Raw genomic sequence first — 23,112 nt, forward strand, 5'->3', positions numbered from 1 at the left:
CCAGCCAATTCATGGCCAATCACAACTATCCATGGTTCTGGGGAGCCAGCGCTGTCTTCCAGACTCTTCAGGCACCACACACACGTGATACGCAGCCACGCATGCACTCGGGCAAAACACCCATATATGGACAGCAAGTATAAACACACCTAAAATAACATTGGACACTTCCTAAGACATGACACTGGTCTACACAGTACATCCTGAAAAGCCAGGGTCCTACCATTGGAGAGGCACCAGTGTACTTTTTTGTGGCCATGTTTCTAAATACACTCCCTGCCTGGAACACTGAGGAGCTCAGTGAGGTGTGAGCTTTAGCTTGTCTGGTTTCCAGCTCCTGGCTGAGACCCTCTGCTCCCAGCAGTTCAAGCATGGTCTTTTGCCCCCTCTTTTCTTCTGAGGCCTGTGCATGGACATCCATTGTGGCAGGTGTTTATACATTAACTCAGCGGCCTCCACATCTGCCATGAGTGTGAACCTGAGGGAACCAACCATGAGCCACTGAAAATGGGGCCAGAGGTAGGAGGTGACCCACTGTACAGAATTTGGTCCTGACCAGGTGATGCCCTGTGTTTCACGGCTTCCTGGCTGAGGTGTCCTCTTGTCCAAAGCACAGAAAGGAGCTCTATCTGGCAGGACAGGCGGTGGTCAATGGAGGGGACAGACACTGGATTCCTGGAAGGGTGGGTGAGCCAGTGTTGTTGGGACGTGGTACTTGGAGAAGAGAGTACCACAGTCAGAGCACTCCAGAATCTGCATGGCACTCAACTCAACTCTGGCTACATTGAATGTCAGTGGAGTGAGGGTCTGCAAGGGTGCCCTGGGGCAGCCGACGCCAGGGTGGGATCATGGGAGGAGCTGATGTGATTATGGTGGGGCTGGTGGTGAGAGCACACTGGACATAAGAGATCACGTGTTGATAGAGAAAGTCTGAAAGAGGCCAGGGAGGGGCACATGATCATTTCCTCTGGGCCTCCCTCTTGAAGATCCCTAGCACAACCCTACTGGTGACCAGGCCTCCAACACGGGACATACCTGGAGCTCTCAGTAGCGACTGTGACACCATTGTCACTAGGTAGAAGCCATCTGTTTCTGTGACCTTCCATTTATGGGTGATAATCTCAGCACACCAGGGATTGTGGTGGAGGCGGGGGTGGGGTGGGGGGGGAGTGGTATATGCATATGCGTGCAGGTGCCTGTGTGTGGAAGAAAGCCTTGGACCCCCCTGGAGTTGAAGTTATAGGCAGTTGTTAGCCACCTAATGTAGGTGCCAGGAACTGAGCACAGGACCTCTGCAAGAGTACCATGTGCTCTGGACTGCTGAACCATCTCTCCAGCCTGGCTGATGACAGATTTTTAAAAGACAAACCTAAAGGAGGTTTCTGGCAGGGCTTCCATTGCCCACATTCTCCGGCAGTGGACAACTGGAACAACTACACCGTACCAGGGTAACAGAGCTGTAAACTGAGTGAGCAGCCAGGTGTGGTGACGTGGGCCCAGAGTCCAGCATCAGGGACAAGGCGGGGAGACGAGAGTCAAGACCATCCAAGGCTGCAGTGAGATCCTATCTCAAGAAACAAGGATGTTAGGTGAAAACCATGTTTATTTCCACAGTGCCTTTCCTGTGTCGTCAGCCTGGATTGTTGCGTAGAAGGTGGCAACCAACAGGCAAGGTGGTTACATGTGCCATCATCGTCAGGACACCCTCCAGCAGACCCATGGTTTTTGGTTAGCCTCCTTACCTATGTCACTGCGTCCCTCAAGTGTGACTGAAGGTGTGGGAAGAGAGACCGTCTTGATTTGCGTAGGTTGAGGTAAACATAGGCAAGCTAACCATCCAAAACATAGGAAGCCTGCTCAGGCTCCCTGGGAAGGCCGTCTTCCCTGAGCACTAGCGAGGGGTGTGGCCTGTGCCAGCAGGCAGGCCCTGGCTAGCCCCCTACTCTGTTCAAGGACATGCTGGTGTCCGGCCCCCGCCTGCATCTCTGTGTGAGGTGCTCAAGGAGGCCAAGCAACCTGAGCCTGCATGGTGTGTGGAGGAGGAGGATGGCCACCATGTTGATGCAGCTCTCCCCGGACAGGGCCAGCTCTGCGAGGTTCATGAGCAGCTCATCCCGAGGGGAGCCCACATCCTTCCACAGCTTCAGCTGGGCCCGATGCAGGAGGACCACATTGAAGAAGAGTCTGCAGGCGAACATGTTGAGAGCCACAGCCAGTACCACCCAGCGTCCAGACGCTGTGTCCCTCTGATCAGGAGCCACTCGCCAGGCCGGCTGTGTAGCATATAGGAGGAAGAGAACCATCTGGAAGCTCAAAGCAAGTGCAAAGCCCAGGCTGAACTTGACAATCTCGTATTCGGGCCATGCAGTCAGCGGATCTGCCTGGCACATGGTGGTTGTGTGCAACTCGCCAAATGTACCCAGCAGGGACACCACGATGAGGGCGCTACAGACAGCACAGCCCCCGATAGCAGCTAGGCTTGCCACAGGCCTTGCCAAGAGCTGACAGCAGGGAGATCCCGGCAGAAAGGCCAGGGGAAGCGTGGCTCCCTGCAGGTACTGGGCCATGAAGTAGCAGACATTAGAGAAGAATGAGAGTGCCCCGCAGCCCAGGTTTGTCGTGGATATGTAGTCGGGTCGGCCAGCAGCATTGAGGGACAGTAGAGTCACTGAGATGCTAGTGGCCGTGAGGCCTGCAAGGAGTCTGTCCAGTACCCCCAGCCTAGTACGGTCCCGGATGAAGACGTTGAGACTGAAGAGCCCCAGCACTAGGCTCAGTGGGACGCACACTGCCACATACACATGTGTGCACCTAGAAATGATGCTCTGTGCTGCGATGACGTCCTCCACAGCCGGGGACACTTGGCTCGGGTAGTGGATCCAGGACATGTTGTGACGGTCCATCTTCAGGAGAGTTCTCAGACCTGCAACAGAAGCAAAAGCCGTGTGGCCGCGTGGCTGGCCCAGTGAGGGTCACCTGCAATACATAAGGGACAGGATTTTCCAAAGATGCCTAGTGCCAGCCTCTGTGAGAATGGAGAAAGGATGTCAGGGCAGGTCTTGATATCAAGAGTAAGGCCTCAGGTTCAGATGTCTCCAAAAGGCCTGGAGCTAAAATGTTGTTGTAAAAATATATATTAATAAGAGAGTATAGTTGTCTTTTACCTCACTAGGTCCACACCCCAGTGCCCCAAGATGTCCGATAGATACCTTGGTGGAAACACATCCCCACTCCTCGGCGACCCAGTGTCTCTTACCACCACACACTTTCCTACACTCAAACCCTCACATAAAAGAACACACAACACAATAATCTTTGACCCAATTGATAAGATATAATTGCCCACTTAAACATGCAAAGCCCGGTACCATCCATCCCTTAGGAGCATTAATAACAACCAGTAAATACACAGAGCAGAATCTTAACGTCACCTGCCATGGCTTCTCACTCTTTCCTCTTCCTGTCTCTCCTTTTTCCTCTAGTCTCCTCCACTTCCTTCAAACTTCTCTCCCGCCCATCTTTCCTTCTCCTGCAACGATAGGCCTCCTATCCTGTACCTGCTCCTCACCTTTACTTTATAAATTCAATGGGGAAGTGGTTCTGGTGAAGTCACCTGAGTTCTGAGTATGTGATTAGGCAGCTGTCCTTGGAGCAGTAGCATTAGCATCAAAATATAGATAACTTCAGGGCAAACCACAACATTTTCCCCTTTTTGTCCAGTTAAAAAGCCTTTTCACTTATATATAAATTGAGTACAATTATTACCGTTCTACAATTTATAAAGCATATGATATACTTAACACCCAGTCCATCACTATATCAGTTAGACAGAACATTTAGTTCTTCATTCCAGTTTAAGAAAGGCTTAAAATCTATATTATATCTTGGCTAGCTTGTATACTATCTGATAACTATCCAATAAAATATGTATATTCAGAGTTAAGCAGCCTGGTAGGCTATAAGACTATAATCAGTCTTCAACCCCGTCAGAAATCTGAAAATGACCAAATATCTATACACAAAGGAAGCCTAACACGGCTTTCAGAACTGAGAGGTTGTAGAGACAAATCTCCATTAGCACAGTCCCCTGTCAGCAACATGCGAGGGCAAGTCTTCAGGCTTCTGGCCCAAAATCAACTGATAGACTCTTGAAATGCAGATATTGAAGGGCTGATCACCCTGTCTTGGCAGTTTATCAATCAACTATTCTGCATAATGTGTCCTTTTCTGGACAGTATTAGTCTGCAGATGAAACAGGCAGTTTTGTCCAGTGGCTGCCTAGCCACAAAGTATTGCCTCTCCTGGAGGTAGAGATGTTAACATTCTTCATTAAATCCATCAGAGGGGATCTGATAGGAGCAGATATGTCTCAACAAAAGATAAATAACTTTAAATCTCAAATTTTGTGGATGTCTGACGTTTTTGAAAACCATCTATCTATCTAAGACAATCTGGACTGTTGTCTTTATATCTTACTATTGTCTTGAAAGTACTCTCACAAAGTCAGAGCTGTGAATTTGCTAGTTGGCCCTTAACTCACAGATGTAATCAACTGAGAAGTTTTAATGACATCAATAGAAGGACTGGCTCTAAACCTTGTACCTTTAAACTTTTAACAAATAAATTCTATATCTAAGCAAAGATATGATTTTAACTTAGTTAACAAATGAGATTACAACTGTATAACTCAATCTAGCTAATTCCTCCCTGTTAAATTACAACCATTTCTAAATTCCTCATAATAACAACTTTAGAATAACCACTCTCAGCCCCCCAAAGTCCAGGGAGTTGGGGCGACGACCCCCCCATAACTTATTCAAGCTGTACATGGGCGTTGAGATATCCTTAGGGGTAGGGGGTAGGAAGAATGAAGCAAATGCTGTAGCTGATGTGTCCTGCCTGGACTCAACTGAAAGTCCTTGAGACCAGGATTCCAAGTAGGCACACTCTGCAAAATACAACTCTCAAGACAAAAGTTTAGAATCGAGAGATCTTTTTGTTTGATTCTCCTGAATCAATTTTTCAGGCGGTCTACCTCTATCAAATCTGATCAGTATGATCTGATCAGTGAGGTTTCCAGAGCCTAATCACACTTTTTAAAAACACAAAGACAAAAATCTTTCTCCCAAAATACTGTGTTCCTTAGTCTGAAACCAGAAAAGCTTGTATCTTGCACTCTCTCCCAGAGTAATAATATAACCATAAAACTCAAAGTCACACCCATCATGAAGACTAAATTTTTTAAAAAGGAAATAAGCTAAACAATTAGCCTGATAGGCTTTTGTACTCTGTGATACCAGGAAATTAACCCAAAATTCCTGTGGAGCCCACGTTAAGAGAATATCCTGAAAAACTTTCTAAACAACTTTCTTAAAAAGCAGCTTTTAATCTCTAACTCTCTGAGCTGCCATTACTTATCATACAGCAGGGGACCATCAGCCTGCCAGCCCAGGCTACTTCCCAGTTTCTCGGTTTGAATTCCCGCCCTAGAGATATCACATGACTTAAGATGGCGCCGGCCTCCTCTTACTTGGAAAATAAAAACTTTCTCTCAATTCTTAAGATTACTAGTGGGTTGGGGATTTAGCTCAGTGGTAGAGCGCTAGCGCTTGGCCCTGGGTTCGGTCCCCAGCTCCGAAAAAAGAAAGAAAGAAAGAAAGAAAGAAAGAAAGAAAGAAAGAAAGAAAGAAAGAAAGAAAGAAAGAAAGAAAGAAAGAAAAAAGATTACTAGTGGATTCTTGTCCATCACCTTGGTTCACCATCTGTTGTTGTAAAAATATAAAAATAAAAAAGTAAAGTTGTCTTTTACCCGCTAGCTCTGGCACCGTAGTGCCCCAAGATGTCTGCTAGATACCTTGATGGAAACACATCCCCACTCCTCAGCGGCCCAGTGTCTCTTGCCGCCACACTTTCCTACACTCAAACCCTCACATAAAAGAACACACAACACAATAATCTTTGACCCAATTGATAAGATATAATTGCCCACTTAAACATGCAAAGCCCGGTACCATCCATCCTTTAGGAGCATTAATAACAACCAGTAAATACACAGAGCAGAATCTTAACGTCACCTGCCATGGCTTCTCACCCTCTCCTCTTCCTGTCTCTCCTTTTTCCTCTAGTCTCCTCCACTTCCTTCAAACTTCTCTCCCTCCCATCATTCCTTCTCCTGCAATGATAGGCCTCCTTCTATCCTGTACCTGCCCCTCACCTGTACTTTATAAATTCAATGGGGAGGTGGTTCTGGTGAAGTCACCTGAGTTCTGAGCATGTGACTAGGCAGCTGTCCTTGGGGCAGTAGCATTAGCATCAAAATACAGATAACTTCAGGGCAAACCACAACACTAAAAGGTGCGGGATGAGGCTAAAGAAAGACCAGGCACCTTCACTGGTGACCCACAAGGACCCCATTGCCCCTCAGCAGGTAACAGTAGCTTTGAGCATGGGTCTTGGCAGTGACCTCTCTCCCAGGAACAGGGCTGTGGGGCCCAGCACTGTCACCAGCACTTGCTGCCATTGCTAGGAACAGCAGGCCTTCACACTGGACATTCTGCGACACCCTAGAAGATTCCAGCCAGTTTTGACCTTTGTAGGGACCTTGTTCTAGAAACCAGGGTGGTGTATTTTGGAGGCTGGGATGTTGTGGGAGCTCCCTGGGGTGGCCAGACCTCCCGCCCTATTGGCCAGAAATGACATAGTAGCTGTAAATTCCTGGGCAGGGCTTTAAATAAGGAACCTTGACAGCCCCAGTGCTCTACCAGGCCATCTTTGGTAAATGAAATAATCTCGTTTCCATACAAATGGCCCCTTCCTCCCTTTAAAATTTAACTAAATAGTAGTGGAGACCAGGAAATAGTGTTGCTGTTTATTCAAAGGAAATTGAGGCCGATAAAAGTGGAGCCATAATTTTAATGGGCTTTCTGAGGGCTGATCTAGCTCCAAAGCCAGCCTTTTGTTTGCTCTGAAGAGAATCCACATGTCTGGGCAGCGGTAGTGGTGGTGGTGGTGGTTGTGGGGTGTGTGTGTGTGTGTGTGTGTGTGTGTGTGTGTGTGTGTGTGTGTTGGCCGGGCTGACCGATGCATACAATGTGACTACGGTTTGGCATGCTGTGCCTGCTCTGAGGTTCTGCGTATGTGTGTGGTGGTTTGAATGAGGTGTCCCCCGTGCTGGCAGGAATCTGAATACTGGCTTCCTAGTTGGTGCTGCTGTTTGGAGAGGTTGAGTTATGGCCTTGCTGGTGGAAGTGTGTCACTGAGGGCTCACTTTGAGGGTGTAAAGCCTCGCACACCCTCTGCCTCCTGTTTCAAGCTTGTGGTTCAAAGTGCCTGATGCTCGCCACCCTGTCTCCCCACTATGGTGGAATCAAGAATCTGTGTTTCTCTACAGCAACGAAATCCACAGGCTGCAACAGCCGTGGCAGATAGAAAGCATGGAGGGAGATCCTGCGTCACTTGCCCACAGGTTCCCCACCAGACAGAGAGATGAGATAGGAGGGGGGAGATGGGCAGGGAAGAGCTCCGTGTGTAGAGGAGAACAGACAAGGGCAAGGGGTTGTCTCCCAGAATGAATGATAGGAAGGAGCGCACAGGGCTGGGAATGCGTGATGCTGTGTCCATGTGTGGGTGGGCACGCTTGAGCCTGAGGTGGCAGAGGGGAAGGGGCGTTGATTCTCTGGAACTGGGCTTATTCAGGTCCTCTGTGAAAGCAGTGAGTACTCCTAACCATTTCTTTGGTTTTAAAACCAAGTTCTTTGCTTTTATAATTTTTCTTATCATTTAATTTTTGAATTCTTGTTATCTTAGTCTTATGTGTGTGGTTGTTTTACCTGTGTGGATTACCTACGTGGTGGGTGTAACTAATTTTTAGCATTTCACAATGCACACTATTTTAGATTCAGGAGTCCAGGCTAGCCCATCTGTTCATAGGCCGCTTGGGTTCTAGGTTTTAGGACTTGACACAGTCATCTGGTCATGCACTGTCCCTTGCCATCCTGTTCACCCTGTCAGTCTTCAGACCCAGAGGACAGTTCTCTCTGGGTGTCCCAAGTAGCAGGAAGGTTGACTTTGATGAGTCTGAGATGTGCTCAGATGTTTATGTTGCCACCGCCGCTGCCAGCCAGCCAGCAGCCAGCAGCCAGCAGCCAGCCTTTGCTACTCCCTGTGGGCCTACAGGCTCCTCATCGTATCTGTCTCTTTCAGTCTGAAAAGACACAGCAGTGGCTGTGATGGCTTCCAGCTGCCGGTGCTTATGGAGCCAGCGGCGTAGAAATGAAGAGTCATAGCAGCCCGGGAGGAAGCAATTTCAAGTCTGTCTTGTCAGGTGGAATGGGAAGTCATCTTGTGATCTCTGTCCACGGTCAGGAAGCAGAGCTGCTGAGCAGACGTCTGATCTGTCTCTGCGGCCGCTCTGTGCCTCGTGTGTGGTGTGCTACTGAGTATCTGTGGGCATTCATCACCCAGGGCCCTTCCGTAAGCGCTGCCTCTGCTTCCCAGCCGGTGGACTAGGACAGTGCCTGAGTTCCCTCTTCACCACAGACCGTGATTTTGTCCATAGGGAGAAAGGTTGCCCTAAAGGCCAGCTAGGCAAGGAGCAGCCAAGAGCTTTCTGTGTTCAGCACACTCTGGCAGACCTTGATGCCCTACTACCGTCTGCCATCCTGTCTTTGTCGAGGTTCAGGGGGACCCATTCTTGGGAGCTCAGGGTCCCATGCTTTCAGTCCTAGTAAGCACCTCAGGACCACCTGGCCTCCTTACCAGCACGTTCTACCCGACAAGCCACTGAAGCCCCCACTGCCAAACCTTCCGCAATCTGCCTTCTAACACCCCATGTCCTGGGTTTCTTTGTAGCCTGAACAGTTCCTCAGCTCCCCTTCCTCCATGGTCCACCCCAAGTGGGACAGAGACGGGGTTGGGGTTGGGGTGAGGGAGGCAACAGCACCGCAACCTGAGCTTGGCTCCCATTGGGTAACACCTCGCATTAGTCCTCTGGAGTACATCTGTCTGACAATGCGTTTGCATCTCAGTTCATATGTGCAGTAGGACAGCCTGAGTCAGTTTGCCTGGGTCAGCCTGGGAGTTAATACCCCTGAGACCTGAGCCTTGAGAACTTGAAGCTCTTGCCCAAGTCTATTTCAGAGAATCTGTAGAAACAACACATATCCTTCTTGACAGGCACCACCTTTCTTGACAGGCACCACCTTGATTCTGGTCACAGGCCTTGACACAGCTCCCTCACTGACCGCCCTTGGCACCCAGCCCCGGCAGCCATTTATTGCCTTATCTCCTGCAGCTTTCCATGTCCAGGGTAGCACATAGTAGGTCTCTGTGTGGAACCCTCAGGTCTTGCTTTCGTGTGCACAGAAAGTGCCTACCTCCCTGGCACTGTGATCTTGGTGTCCCTGCCTGCCCCACTAGTACTTTCTTCTTGTCACTAAGAAGTCCACACAGTGTTGTACAGTGGCTCTCACACAGCTGCTCTCAGCTCTCCAGTGCAAACACTTTCTTTTTTTCTGGGGCACATATCTGATAGTGGCATGGCTAGCTCCAGGTTCACACGAGGTCACCAATTTTCTGGGGTGGCTGGACCATCAACCTACTCTTCTATCACAACCCGACCTAACTTCTTAAAAAGCCTAGAACTTCACAGAAGAGAGACAGACACTCCATGGACGCATTGTAGGCTGAGAACCTGGGGCCTCCCGGCCCTGCAGAAGGGCCGCTGAGGTCTGTGTCCCTTGGGAGCTCCCCAAGGCTAGCGTCTGAGAATGCTATGTTCCTACAGTGGCTCTTGGCCGCCACTCTGTAAATAGCACTTCTGGAAGTAGGCCCCTCACCCGGCATTGCTTAGGTGGGCAAAAGAGAGTCAGCACACCCCAGGGCATTTTCTAAAGGCCACGAGAGAGCTTGCTAAGCCCTACCCACGTGGGCGCAGTGCTCGTCCAGACAGACCCTTTCAAGCCACACTTACTTTACAGAGCTTTCCAACAAGGGCTCATAAATTGTTTTCAAACAATGCAGAAATGACATGAATGTGTGAGATTCTATTGTGTGGTCCACAAATAGTGTGGGTGGCCTTACATGTGTGTGGTACAGCAGGTAAAGTGGCCTCAGTGTCCTAGGAGACTTTCCTGGCTTCCTACCACCTCCTTAGCTGTATCAGTCTCAGACTGTGTCTTGGGGGACCACAGGATTGCTGTGATGCCCATGGACTGCCAGCCCAGGGTGGTGGAGGCTGCAAGCATTGGCATATGAGATGCCAGGAGTGGACAGTGGATTGAGGAGATGAGTCCAGAGCCCTGAGAGACGGTTCCCGTATCTGATCCACCGTGCTCCACTCTGCAGGCCCCATCCCACTCCATCCCCTCAGCTGTCTGCTCCTTTTGGCAGGACTCAGCCATTCTAGTGCCTCTGGCTTCGGCTTTGTAAATGTTTCCATTCCAATCTCCTGCCCTGCCAATGGGGCAGAGCCGCTGTGAGTCATCCTGTCTGTTTCACACACATAGCCTGATGTCCTACTCCAGCCCCTGGCCAGCCCTGCACAGACTGTGGACGGGAGCTTGGACTGACATCATGGTAGCATGCCGGGCCAAGAAGGGGCCACCAACCTCTGACCCCCAGCCCAGGGATGTGGAAAGGCAGTGTAGGACTCAGGGACTGTCACAGTGGGTGCAGCAGGGGCCTGCCTGACTGTCCTCGTTTGTCCTTTTGATCCCAATGCTATCTGTTTCTGTGTTGTTTAGGAACTGAGAAAAATTACCTTCAGTACAATAAGGATAAAAGCGGTCTCTTGTTTGTTTTTCTCAAGTCTTCCAGATAAGGTACATGTATGTGCCTTTTGTCTCATGTAGATGTGTGTGCATGTGCGTACATACCAGGCACATGAACATGCAAACATGCATGCACATGTGTGTATACTCAGGCACATACCAACACACAAGTGTGCATGTGCACATACACAGATATGCATCTGGATACACAGAAACAAAAACATGCACATACCAGGCACACTCTGACATATAAACGAGTGCATACCAGGCACATAAACAGGCAAACATACATTCACATGTATGTATATATAAACGAACACGTAGACACATCTTTACAAACAGGTACACATATGGGCACACACTATAAACTGTGTATACTCATGCACCTGTACACACAGACACTGGTTTCTAGGAGCTTCTGAATTCCTCCTGGTCCCCATGTGCTATGGGCCAGACCTGCACTCTAGTTCAGTGACCAGCGGCCTAGCTGGGCAGACCTGCCTGGCCTCACACAGGCTTCCTGCTTCCTGCAGAGTGGTTGCTCTGTGGGCCTGTAGGTAAGAAGCAGAAGTAGAATCTCTTGTGCTGTCAGACCAAGGCACTGGGCCTCCTAGCTTCCCCCTTGGCCTTCTTTCCGGGAAACCTAGCACACTTCCTTAGCAGCATGTTAAGTGTTGGGGGGACTCTTTGTGATTGTTTAAGGCCTGAGCACCGGAGCTGAGAGTGGAGGGGTGACCCCAGAGAGGGTGATATCTGTTACTTTTCTGCCTTACATATGACTGTGTGTGGCACCTTTCCCACAAGGCTGAGTTTGGGAAGTGCTGAGAAGCCAGCTCTCCCTGAAGTCAGGGCAGGTACTGGCCCTGAGCACTGGAGCTGACTGTCCCTGTCACCAGGCGCCATGTGCCACCTGAGGCCCTCAGCTGTCCTGAGATCCAGTAGCAAGGGCCAGGGCGAGTAATCCAAGAGTTTCCTCCAAAGTAGGATCCCCCTGAGACACACAAGCAAGTGCTCGAGCCGTCCGGTGCTAGACTGCCTGGCTGGGAGGGCAGAGCTGAAGTTGCTGAGAGGTTACCAGGAGAGGTGTTCACCATTTTCTGCCTTTCCATAGTCTTGACTCTCTGTAGTCTTGATTCACTTACTGTGATTCTGTGAGGATGCGCACAGCCTTCATACTACAGTGTGTGTATGTGGGGTGGGGGATCAGATGATCTTTTTCTGTTCTCGCTCTGCAATATCTGGGACCCCAGCAGCGGTGGCAACAGGGTGGCAGAACAGTCTAGCCTGTGCCTCAGTGGCAAAGGCTTTTGGCAGTAAATCCTGACGGGTTCTCTCTGCAGCCTGCCCTCCATGGCACTTCCCTGTTGGTCCTTCCTCCAGCTACAGGGCTTCCTGACTCTTTTGGTCAGCCGCTTGATGACACCCTGCCTGAGCTGGGTGTGGGCAGGGCAAAGGTCTCAGGCCAGCTAGAGCCCAACAGGTGAGCCCCAGAAGAGGGAAGAGGAGAGCAGTGGAGTGCTTGGCTAAAGCAGCTTCCCAGGGCCAAGGCTGTGTCTGTCTCGGCATCACTCTTTCTGCCTCTGTGGCCCAGTGAGCCGTCAGCACTACAGCTGTGTTCGCCTGTGTCTGCAGGGAGGTGATGAGGCCTGTTTCCCCTTCAAGGCTGTGGTTTGGGTCTGCCAAGCACCACTGCAGAGCACCACTGAGAATGTCTCCATGGAGGTCTTAGCAAGTGAGCAGAATGCACTTGGCAAGGCATCTAATGGCTCACAGGGATACGTGTCGAGAGCACCACACTAACCCACCGGAGTACAAAGTCCACCTAGTGCAGAGGTGGTCAGCCCGATTGCCCCAGTTTCCAAAGGCTTCCTTCCAGCCCCTGCCCACTAATGCTGTCCCACCTCACCCTGCTCAGTCAAGCCAAGAGTTCCCTGTTTCCAGGTTCCATGCCCCATGCAAACACACATTCCAGATGTCCCACTACAGAGCGTTCTTTCTGTTCTGCCACAGCGGCCTCTCTCCATCCCCCACTCCCATCCCCAGAGCTGAAGTCCTCCCAGTTAACCCGACAGCCCTGCTGACATTAGTGTACTGTCCGACACCCCTGGACCTTTCCCGTTTCACGTGGGAGTTGACCAGAGCCACCCTGGACCCTTCAGGAAGAAGCTTCATCACCATGCCAAAGGCTAGAATTTTTTTTTTTTAATGTAACGGACTTGTACCATAAAGAAATTGGTTTGCACAAACTTACCACAGCTGAGAGTGGCCCTGGGTGCATTCACTGGTCAGTCACACGCAGGAAGACAAGCTGGGTGAGCAGGGCGCCTACCTCCCCAGGACATAAGACAGTGCTCACCTGTGCTAGGCCCTGGGGTCAAACAAAGCTCTGTCAGCACTGGGGGGCTGCTGTGAGGCTGGCACAAGTTCTTTGTTCATCCAGTCTTCCCTCCATTGCTCCACACTTTCCAAAGACAGGCTGGCACAGACGCCCACAGTTTCTAAGGAAAAACAGGATTTAGCCTGGAGTTGTCCAAACCACACACTGTGTTTAAGCGGGCTATGTTTGGACCATGTGACCCCGAAGAATCCAAATGGGCCTATGTCTGAGGTGGAAGAGTGACGTGTATGTGAGTCTGAGGTTTCCAGAGCTTTCCTGCAGAAGTGTACTGGCCACTCACAGTAGGTCCCTCCCAGAAGGCAAAGACATTCGTAACCTAAAATAGGAGCTGAAGCCCCACCCAGCAGGAAAAAGTCCTCCCAATGAGGGCAAACCAGTGCCTGGAACGCTGCCACATGGATGAGGGTCTCGTCCCTCTGTCTCCTACATGGGTGACTCAGGACAGTGGACACTGCAGTCTGGATGGCAGGTGATACCTGGCACCCCTTACTACGCTGTGCACTAGCAGCTAGGGCTGCATCTTGGGGTCGCATGGAATGGGGCTGAACCTGGACATGATGCCAGAAGGCACATCTGCTTGTGTCCTCTCCACCGGGCTTTGCGCAGGATGCCCCGATGCTGGCTGAGAGGAGTGCTGAGCATAGGCACCAAGTTCTGAGGAGAGCCCCAGCCAGATGAAGGTAAACAGTCTTGGGGACACTTTAAAATCTTAAAACGCAGCGGGCTTTGCCTGTACTCCCACCCCTCACCCCCCCCACCCGCCCCCGCCCCCACCCTCGTATGCCTACTTTCGCAGTGTTGCAGGCCGTTCACGTGGCATCAGCACCAGGCTGCGCTGTGGTCTCAGGCAGTTCCTTCCGCTTCCTGAGTGTTGTAGGAGAGCCATCCCAGTGCTGTGCGGGGGCTTCTGGGTAGTTCCTGTGTGGCCCACTGTTGTCAGACTTGAGCGGCAGGGGCGGGGGTGGGGGATGGGACTACAAAGCCATTAACTGGGGACCTGGACTCCTGAGTGCGTTTTCAGCCCTGAATGCCAGATGCCGCCCAGAGAAGAAGAATCTAGTGGGAGAGAAGTCTAAGGAGGCCCTAATGGCTCAGGCCTCATCCCAGTTGCCTCCCTCCTCTAGGACAAAGTTGCTGCCCCTCCCTTTTCCCCTCCCCACCTGCTGTGTGATGAATGCAGCTGTCACCCCATGTCTCTGCACCAGCTTCCTGTGTGTCCCCTACCTGGCTGTGAGTTCAACATGGTAGCAGTCAGCCCATGGACTCTAAGGCCAGTGGGGCCTCAAAGGGACACTCTGCTGATTTGTCTTGGGGCCACCTCGGGCACTTCCACATTTGACTGCAATTCTCATTGTGGCTGCTGGTCGTGACCTCCCTAATAGCCTTTGACAGTTCTGCAAACCCTATTTTGTCACTTGTGAGAATGGTTCCTGAGTCCTCGGGCCTATCTCAGTGTCCCTTGCATATCAGACTCCCATGATAGGATGTAGCCTGTGGACTCACTGTGACTCCAGCCTTCTTTGCCTCCCTTGGACGAGTGCCTGGGCCTTCTCCTGGGGAGAGGTAGGATAGGTGCTGATAACTCCCTCCTTTTCAGATTCTGTTTATCTGCTGGTAAGGGGAGTACAGACTTCTCTGAGGCCCGCTGCTGTGCCCTCTGTGTGACATACACCCTGTCCCCTGGTGAAGGGACAACCCCATGTTATCAGTCTTCTTCTGGAACCGTCTTCTGCCTGTCACAGAGAGTTGCCTAGCACACCTCTGGGCCCACAGGGAGGAGCCCCTGAGGACAGGCAGTGGGACTAGAGGCTCTGCAGCTCAGCTTTGAAATGAGGCAGTGGCCAGCCTGCCCAGCTTCAACAGCTCAGGCACTAGACCCTCAGGTGGGCCGCAGAGCTGGCTGCAGTCAGGGCACAGATGCCCAGCCCAAGCCTCTATACCCTGGTATGGCCCTGCATGTCCTCAGGTTCTGATGTTTCCCCCCTGACCCATGCTGGTCTTTAGGCTGAGCTAAGTGTGTGGGACAACCCTGGTTCTTCCATGTGCCTGACAGAACTGCTGTGCTCCTCTTTCTGTGCATTCACTTTTGTGAGATCTTTGGGGTCATCTCCAGGCATTAGTGTCCTGCTGGGAAATGAGTGGTGAAAGCCCCTGAGCTCAGGTTAGCTTGTGGGTGAGCTGGCATCCCCAGAAATGTGACAGAGGAAAGTCAGTGATGGCTCCCCTGGGTAGTGCTGGGTAAACTCTGGTTCCCATGGGTATTGCAGGGAGCCACCCATGAACCACCTCCCAGGCCAAGTTCCATTCTAGCTCAGTGGCCACTTCCTTGATATCACAAGGCCTTCTTCAGTTTATGACCCCTGCCTAAGCTTGTGATTGCCTGGACGTGTGCTGTTGGGCCAAAGCGCTGGTCCGAACTTTCGCTCCAACCTGGTAATGGAATTCAGGAAGACACGTCCCTGGCTGAACGCTCCTGCAGCTGTGTATTCAGAAGGATGCGGCCTCTGGCTTGCGTGCACACGCTGCTGTGGGAATTCAGAATTGAGGAAGACGTAGCCCCAGACTGTGTGCTCATACTGCTGTAAGCATTGCTGTAAGCATTCAAGAAGATGTGGTCTCTGGATTGCGTGCACGTGCTGCTGTGGGAATTTAGAATTCAGAATGCAGCAGGATGTGGCCCCAGATCGTCTGCTCACGCTGCCGTGGGATTACAGGAAGGCATGGCCCTCGGATTGTGTGCTGGTGCTACTGTGCTCAGGACCTGCACAGCCCGTAGTCCTGCCCCACCAGGAGGCCCCAACACCAAGGGCAGAGCCTGCGCTGGGAGCTGCGGGGAGGGGAGGCTCACAGGATGGCCCTCCTTCTCACAAAGTCCCATAGCCGGCCGTTCACACAGCCAGGTCGTGGAAGCAACCAGAAGAGCACACCATGCGTCCATCCAGCAGACATCATTCAGCGTGGAGATGGTGGAAGTCCTGACACAGCAGTGTGGGTGGCCCTTCAGATATTGCAGGGAGAAGCTGGACACAGAATGCCACACGCTTCATGATTCCAGTTCAGAAGAGACCAAGCTCAGGGACAGACCGCAGACAGTGCTTCTGCGTCATTTTATAGTGTGTCAACAGTGATGACGTTTCCAGTCTTCTCAACCCTGCCATGTCTTTACATTTAACTCCAGCTTTATTTGAGGGCCGAGTCTATAATCTTCTGTTTTAAGCGTATAGTTTGGTTAGGTGGGGCACATGTATATGGCTAGGCACCGTCACCAGGCTCAAATATTCTAGCTGGTCGGTAGCTCACCCCAACCTCTCTGAGCCCTGAGCCTGCTGCACTGGGCATACAAAGATGGGCAGGGATGCCATGTGTCTGAACTACTTTGTGGGCATCTCCAGAACACAGCCTGCACTTTCCCCTGAAAGTCTACAGAGTGATGGTGGCTAACACATGTCTCTTAGGCAGCAACTCAGAGGCCCCTTTTGCCTTTCTCCAGTGCCTTACAGTGCCAGATGACCCTGCAGTTTGGAACAGGGGTAGTTACGGGGCATTGGCATCTGGGGGCCTGAGGAAGGAACTCAGTATGTGGTCTGGGGGGTAGAGGGTCATCTTGCCATACTGTATCATGCTGGCTAAGGTAAGAACCAATGACTCCATGACTTTGGTCTTACAATGTGGCAGCCCAGGGATCAGGTGGACAGGTTCACAGAACGACCTGTAAGAAACCTTTTCCATAATGAGGGTTACAGAAAACCAGGAAGGGAAGCCAGGTCCTAGAATTGGGACTGTGGATTGAAAGGCCAGTGTGGATCCTGTTTTGGCTAATGCTGGAAGGCACGGGGCTCTGTACCTGGTCCTTTTCTGTTGTGAGACGTCTGTCCTCACTATGCTGGGCTTGGCTTCTGTCTGGCTCACTCCTCTTCCCCGTCTATCTGGTGCCCTAGCTCTCGGTGTGGCATCTCTGCTCACACACAGTAGCACTGTTACAGGAACACTGCCTACCAGGCTGTTTTGGCCCGAGCACATGCATTTAGGGGCACAGGCCATTCTGTGACCTGGAGCAGTCAGTGAGGCTGTGCGGGCTGAGCCTGGGGTCTGTTCTAGGCTACTGTGGCTTTCCTACCAGGTGCTGTAGATGGACCCTGACGAGGATCCCCGAGTGCTGCCCACATTGTGTTGCTTCCTCAATACAATACCAACTGACCGCCAAGGACTGCAGAGACAGCTGCAGGCCCTTCCTGGCAATTTTGCAGCAGATTTGAGGGAGGCGTCCAGTCCTCTCTATCCTTCAGTTCCCAATCCTCCTGCCTCTGCTGACTAGTGCTGGGATTAGACCTGCTTTGTGCCACCTGGGGTTAGAACTCCTGGCTTTGTGCGTGACAGAGGTGATAGGCAGGCCCTCTGCCAACCAAGCCAAATCCCAGGAACTGGCTTTGTTTATTTGGTTTTGAATTTTTTTTTTTTTCGAAAGAAGGGTTCTCTCTGTAGCCCTGGCTGTCCTGGAACTTGCTCTATAGACCAGGCTGGCCTCAGACTTACAGATCTCCTACCTCTTTCTCCCAAGTGCTGGAATTAAAGGTGTGTGCACCACTGCCCAATTTGAATTTTATTTATTTTGAGGCCGGTTATCCCAAGCTGTCCTAGAACTTCCCATCTTCCTGCCTCAGCCTCCCTGGAGTGCACATTTGGAGTGCCAGAGCCAGTGTGTGTGCGTGCGTGTGTGTGTCTGTGTGTGTGTATGTGTGTGTGTCTGTGTGTGCGTGTGTGTGTCTGTGTGTGTGTATGTGTGTGTGTCTTGTGTGTGTGTGTGTATGTGTGTGTGTCTGTGTGTGTGTGTCTGTGTGTGTGTGTATCTGTGTGTATGTGTCTGTGTGTGTGTCTGTGTGTGTCTATGTGTGTGCGTGTGTGTGTCTGTGTGTGTGTGCGTGTGTGTGTCTGTGTGTGTCTGTGTGTGTGTGTCTGTGTGTATATGTGTCTGTGTGTCTGTGTGTGTGTATGTGTGTGTGTCTGTGTGTGCGTGTGTGTGTCTGTGTGTGTGTGCGTGTGTGTGTCTGTGTGTGTCTGTGTGTGTGTCTGTGTGTCTGTGTGTGTATGTGTGTGATCGTCATTCTTTCTTCCTCCCTAGACACCTGATTGTTCACATCTCTGTTGACTCGTGGGTGATTTTTGGTTTTTGAAGCAGTGCTTTAATGTGGTTTTTCGGTCTTCTCTGGTGTCACCGATGAGATAGTGGGGATCTTGAGGCAGCCCCGGATGCTGTCAACATGACTCTTGGTCCTCCTGTTCTGCCTGGCTTCCTGTCACAGGATGCTGTGGTCTGCCAAGGACATGCAGCTTCCCTGTGGAACTGAGTTTTCCAGGAAACTTGTCTGGGTTTTTGGATTATTTAAAGCGGGGGTAGGGTGGGGGTGGTAATGGTGCACACGTGCATGGAGGCCACAGCTCAACTTTAGGTGTCATCTTCAGGACCTCTATCACTTCCTCTGAGCCCAGCAGGGTTTTTCATTGGCCTGGACCTCACCCAGTAGACCAGACTGACTGGCCAGTGCATCCCAGGATCTAATTCTCCACAACCCCATCATTGCGCAGACTAGCGCTCCTGGTTGGAGCCTTGGGCCAGGCACTTGGGCCCAGGCCCATCTTGCCATTCCACCTGTGCTAGCTAATTTTATGTCAGTTTGACCCACACTAAAGTCAGAAGGGTCGCCAGGTGAGAAAATGGCTCCGTAAGACTGGGCTATAAGAAAGCCTACGTAGCATTCCTTAACTGGTGATTGGTTGGGAGGCCCAGGCCACTGTGGGTGGTGGTCTTGGGTTTTATTAAAAGGAGGCTGAGCCGGGCATCTCGGGAGAGCCAGTCAGTAAGCGGCACCCCTCCGTGGCCTCTGCATTAGCTCCAGGTTCCTGCCCCACTTGAGTTCTTGTCCTGACTTTCTTCAGTGATGAACAGTGAGTGCTGTCGAAGTGTAAGCCGAGTGAACCCTTTCCTTCCCAACTTGCTTTTGGTCATGGTGTCTCTGCACAGCGGTAGTAACCCTAACCCGGGTCCCACCCCTTGCTAGTGCCTCCTTTTTAGTGAAAGGACTTGGGGGCACTATATCCCCCCTCAGCAGTCACCTCCCTTCCTCGCTGTGGGTGAGAGACTCTAAGACTTGGCTGCACTTGCCCTGTTGAGTCAGCTACAAGGAATCTCAGGGTGAAGCCGTGATGGAAGCCCAAGCTTGCTGAGTCCTTGGCAAGTACAATCCCGAGTTGTGTCTGTGCAGAGATCTGCCTTGGGGGCGTATGTTTGTGTGAGTGTGTGTAGTTGCAGCCCAGCCCCTCCTGCGCTGTATTGATTGGATCCTGTCATCTAACAGAAAGCAACTTAAGGGAGGAGGGTTGATTTGGGGCTCCTGGTTTGAGAGGAGAGTCTCATGGCAGGGAAGAGAGAGGCATGTACAAGAGGCTGCTGTCACACTGCTACTGTGCTCAGGAAGCAGAGAGAGGTAGATGTTGATATTTTCTTTGTTTGCTTTCTCCTGTTTATCATCTGGGATGGCAGCCCATGAACTGGAGTTGCCCATTCGGGGAGAGTCCCGAGTCAGTCCACCCACTCTAGAAAAACTTTGGCTGGTGTGTGAAGTTTGTCTCACAGGTGATTCTGTATCTATCTAGTTGATATAAATCATCACACTGGGCTTGGTACTAATCAAGGCAGAGTTTCCTGTGGTCACAGAGAGCCTGAGTCCCGTTACTGTCTACAGGACTTTCAGACCTGACCTTGTACGTGTGGCTGACCAAGAGTGTGTCAGGAGTCCATGAGACCTGAGAAGATCCCCATTCTCCCAGCTGCTTACACCTCTACACAGGACTTGGGAACTCATAGTGAAACAATCTAGACCCTCTTAGTAGAGCCCAGACCCTTGGGTTTTCCTGAAAGCACAGGGAGGGAGAATGTAGGGACACTTGATATAGTGCCAGGTTCACGAGACAGACTCCTCCTATAAAGCCATTGCAGCCTGGAGAGGGGAGCCTGTATCTTCAGTCTCATAAGCCCCCTGCAGGGGGCTGCTATATGATAGGGCCTTGTTCATGTCCTCCATATCCACTGCAGTGTCTGCCACAGCAGGGGAGACCTGAGAGCCCCACACGGTATTTAGCGGTCCATCTGTGGCCTGCGCATAGACTAGCCATGCCTTACCACTGGAGTACGTGGGATCTTTGCGCATGCTGGGTAGGGTGCCGGGGCCTGCCTCCATGGCCTCAGCAGATTGTGACTTGGGAAGAAGTCTACAAGATTGTGACTTTGAGCAAGAAGGCTACAAGAGAGCAACCCTAGGTACACATGTCCTCTACAGCAAAGGGAAAGAATGGCCAGTGTTAGGGCCTCCGTCCCTCTGAGAGCCACGCTGCCTCCTAGACCCATCGTGCCTCAGCTTCTCCATGGTGTGGCAAAGACAAACTCATCCCCAGACCCACATTTGCTAAAGATCATAGGATATGTTGTAAAGGAGCCCAGCGTCATGCTCAGAAGCCCTAGAGATCAGAGCATTTCTCCATGTAAATCCCTCCTGTAGTGAACATCAGTGGGGTTGCTCGGGATACTTAGCTGGGACCCACGTTATCAAATGTGGGAGGGAGGGTCTTGGGCTTGGCAAGCTGATAGCGATTGCCTGACTTGTCCTCTCCTGGCTCCTGGCCACCTGCCCCTGGCTTGTGCTGCCTGTGGTTTGAAGTCACTGATGGCAAGTCCACTGACAGCCACAAGGTGGAGCTCTGAAGCTAAGCCTGTCTCAGAGACAGGAAACACACAAACCCAGGGAAGTCCTAAGGCGGGCTCTTCTGTTCACAGCTTGAAATTGACAGCACTTCTCACTTTACAGCATTCCGTGTGTGTCTCCCAGGCTCATGTCATCCATGATGAGGATGGCATGGAGCTGGCCATTCTTGTCCTCTCCCCAGGAGACACTAAGGGCCAGTCCATACCTGACCTGGTTGACAGATCTCCAGGTTCCTGGCTGATGAGTTCTGACAGGTGCATGCAGCCACATATCCAGCGACCCATTAAGAGACTGTTCCCATCATTCTAGAAAATTCCTCAGGGCCCCAGAGACAGTGTCTCCTTTAGTGGCCTAGGGAGGCAGGCTCTTGGGTGTCCAGGGTGACTGCTCATGCACGCACACAATGCATATTACACATACATACACACACACACACACACACACACACACAAATGGAGGGAGACCTGGAAATAGAGTGGGGAAAGCAGGAGTGGGTGGTCAGAACACATAACGAGTATAACTTTCCAGCAGTGGTGGGTTTTTTTTTTTTTTTTTTTTTTTTTTTTTTTTTTTGGAGCTGGGGACCGAACCAGGGCCTTGAGCTTGCTAGGCAAGCGCTCTACCACTGAGCTAAATCCCCAACCCCCAGTGGTGGATTTTAAGTCCTTCCCTTTTCCTAGCTGTGACCTGACACATCAGCCAGGGACACTGGCTCCCTCACTGCAGGGCGGCTAGGGGAGCTGAGTGGCAGGATCCTGGCTCATCCCGCCTTTCTCTAAAAAGAAGCCCGGAGACTTAGCTATGATATGTCTCAGATTAGGGTTGGAAAGAAACCTCGGGGGCCTAACGTGCACCCCAGAAGAAAACAGTGACTAAGTCTGGGAACGTAGTTAGCACTGCCTTCCCTCTTTAGGCCTGAAGTGCATGTGATTGCTTAGGGGACCTCTGCTCGAGTTCCTCCCTTGGAAAGCTCGCTGTGCACCCCTGGTCCTGTCCCTCCCGCTGACTGCGGGACATGCTGGGCAGGATTAGAGGCTATGTGCCTGGTCCTGTGGCAGCAGGGCTGTCACACTTGCTGAGGTTCTCAGTGTATCTTTCAGGGACCCTGCCACTTGTACATCTAACAGTGTAGCAAGGCCAGGGAACTCAACTGTGGGAGGAGTCCCGTCCTTGCACTACTGCCCTGGTGGACCACACAGAGGACTATGACGATCCTCCAGAGAGGCTGTGCCTCAAGGTAAGTCGGATCCAGTGGATTCGGACTCCCTTGATCTCAGCTCTTGGTTTTGCCGAAGCCAACTACACCATAAGAGTACCAGGAAAAGCACACCCCCAACTGCACGTTCATTCACACACGCATTTAACAAAGCCAGGCAAGCTCACAGCACACTCCAGACTGGGAGCTGCTTACTCACTCCTTACTGTGAGCACGGGGTCTGTTTCATGAGCACCACGCCCAGGTTCCTACCTGTTTACTTATCGCCCAGCACTCTGCACAGTGGGGTCAGCTGCTGCTGGGGTGGACCCTCCCACATGTTTCAGGGACCCCAGGGAGCTACTAGGTTGTAACGAGACCCTCAGCCTGTCCCTAAAGATGGATGACGTTTTGGGGAAAAGTAGGATGGTACAAAAATATAGCCTTTCCCTTGCTAATCTGCGGCCAGCTGAGTGAAAGTGTCAAGTTCTCTGTTACCCGTAAGGCCTGCAGTCACAGGGTACGTGCCATCTAGCAACTCTAGGTTTATCAGCTTAATGTAATTCTGTAGACAAACTACAGAGTAAATGAAAAGTGCTAAGATTTATAGTATGAGTGGAAACAGTCTTTTAAAGAAAGATTCGTGTTATTGTTAATGTGTACGTGGGTACCCATGAAGGCCACTTGGGTGCCCCACATGATGGGTGGGGTGTTAGATCCCCTGGAACTGGAAATGTAGATGGCTATGAGCCACCCTGTGGATACAAGGGATTGAACCCAAGTCCTTAGGAAGAACAGCCAGTGTTGTTGTTGGGGGGTGGGGGGTGGGGAGAGAAGGTTTCTATGTAGTCCTGGCTACTCTGGAACTCACTCTGTAGACCAGGCTGCCCTCAAACTCAGAGATCTCCCTGCCTTTGCCTCTCAAGCGCTGGGATTATAGGTGTGCTCCACCATACGTGGTTTATAGCCAGTGTTCTTAATCCCTTAGCGACC

General features: G+C 51.4%; 2 protein-coding genes across 15 annotated transcripts in view; one reads left to right on the plus strand and one right to left on the minus strand.

Moving 5' to 3' along the window:
• The window catches only part of Chlsn (cholesin), a 103,234-nt gene that overhangs the window by 42,332 nt on the left and 37,790 nt on the right, over positions 1 to 23,112 (plus strand). For 2 of the 8 annotated variants that reach the window (XM_087579181.1, XM_087579171.1), the window contains exons 1-2: positions 13,446 to 13,636; positions 13,774 to 13,847. Coding sequence is in view for 1 of the 3 variants with exons in the window: in XM_087579171.1 (XP_087435297.1) it covers positions 13,842 to 13,847 (6 nt within the window). In the remaining 2 variants the exon portion in view is untranslated. 8 annotated transcript variants of the gene reach the window in all.
• C130050O18Rikl (RIKEN cDNA C130050O18 gene like) lies at positions 1,586 to 14,526 on the minus strand. Of its 7 annotated transcripts, none has more exons than XM_087579663.1 (4): positions 14,392 to 14,526; positions 13,956 to 14,085; positions 13,126 to 13,267; positions 1,586 to 2,923 (listed from the first exon to the last, which is right to left on the minus strand). In XM_087579663.1, the coding sequence occupies exon 4, from the start codon at positions 2,901 to 2,903 to the stop codon at positions 1,932 to 1,934; it is 972 nt and encodes a 323-aa protein (XP_087435789.1). In that variant the 5' UTR covers positions 2,904 to 2,923; positions 13,126 to 13,267; positions 13,956 to 14,085; positions 14,392 to 14,526; the 3' UTR covers positions 1,586 to 1,931. The 7 variants fall into 7 exon arrangements, with proteins under 7 accessions (XP_087435789.1, XP_087435791.1, XP_087435790.1 ...); XM_087579665.1 differs by having other exon boundaries at positions 13,956 to 14,223; positions 14,392 to 14,477; XM_087579664.1 differs by having other exon boundaries at positions 14,328 to 14,475.

This window comes from Rattus norvegicus, chromosome 12 (assembly GCF_021556685.1).
Source record: "Rattus norvegicus strain SHRSP/BbbUtx chromosome 12, alternate assembly SHRSP_T2T, whole genome shotgun sequence".
NCBI classification, from domain to species: Eukaryota; Metazoa; Chordata; class Mammalia; order Rodentia; family Muridae; genus Rattus; species Rattus norvegicus.

What these genes read in the sequence shown, in the direction of transcription:
- C130050O18Rikl (XM_087579663.1), bottom strand. Translation starts at nt 2,903, where the DNA reads ATGGACCGTCACAACATGTCCTGGATCCACTACCCGAGCCAAGTGTCC.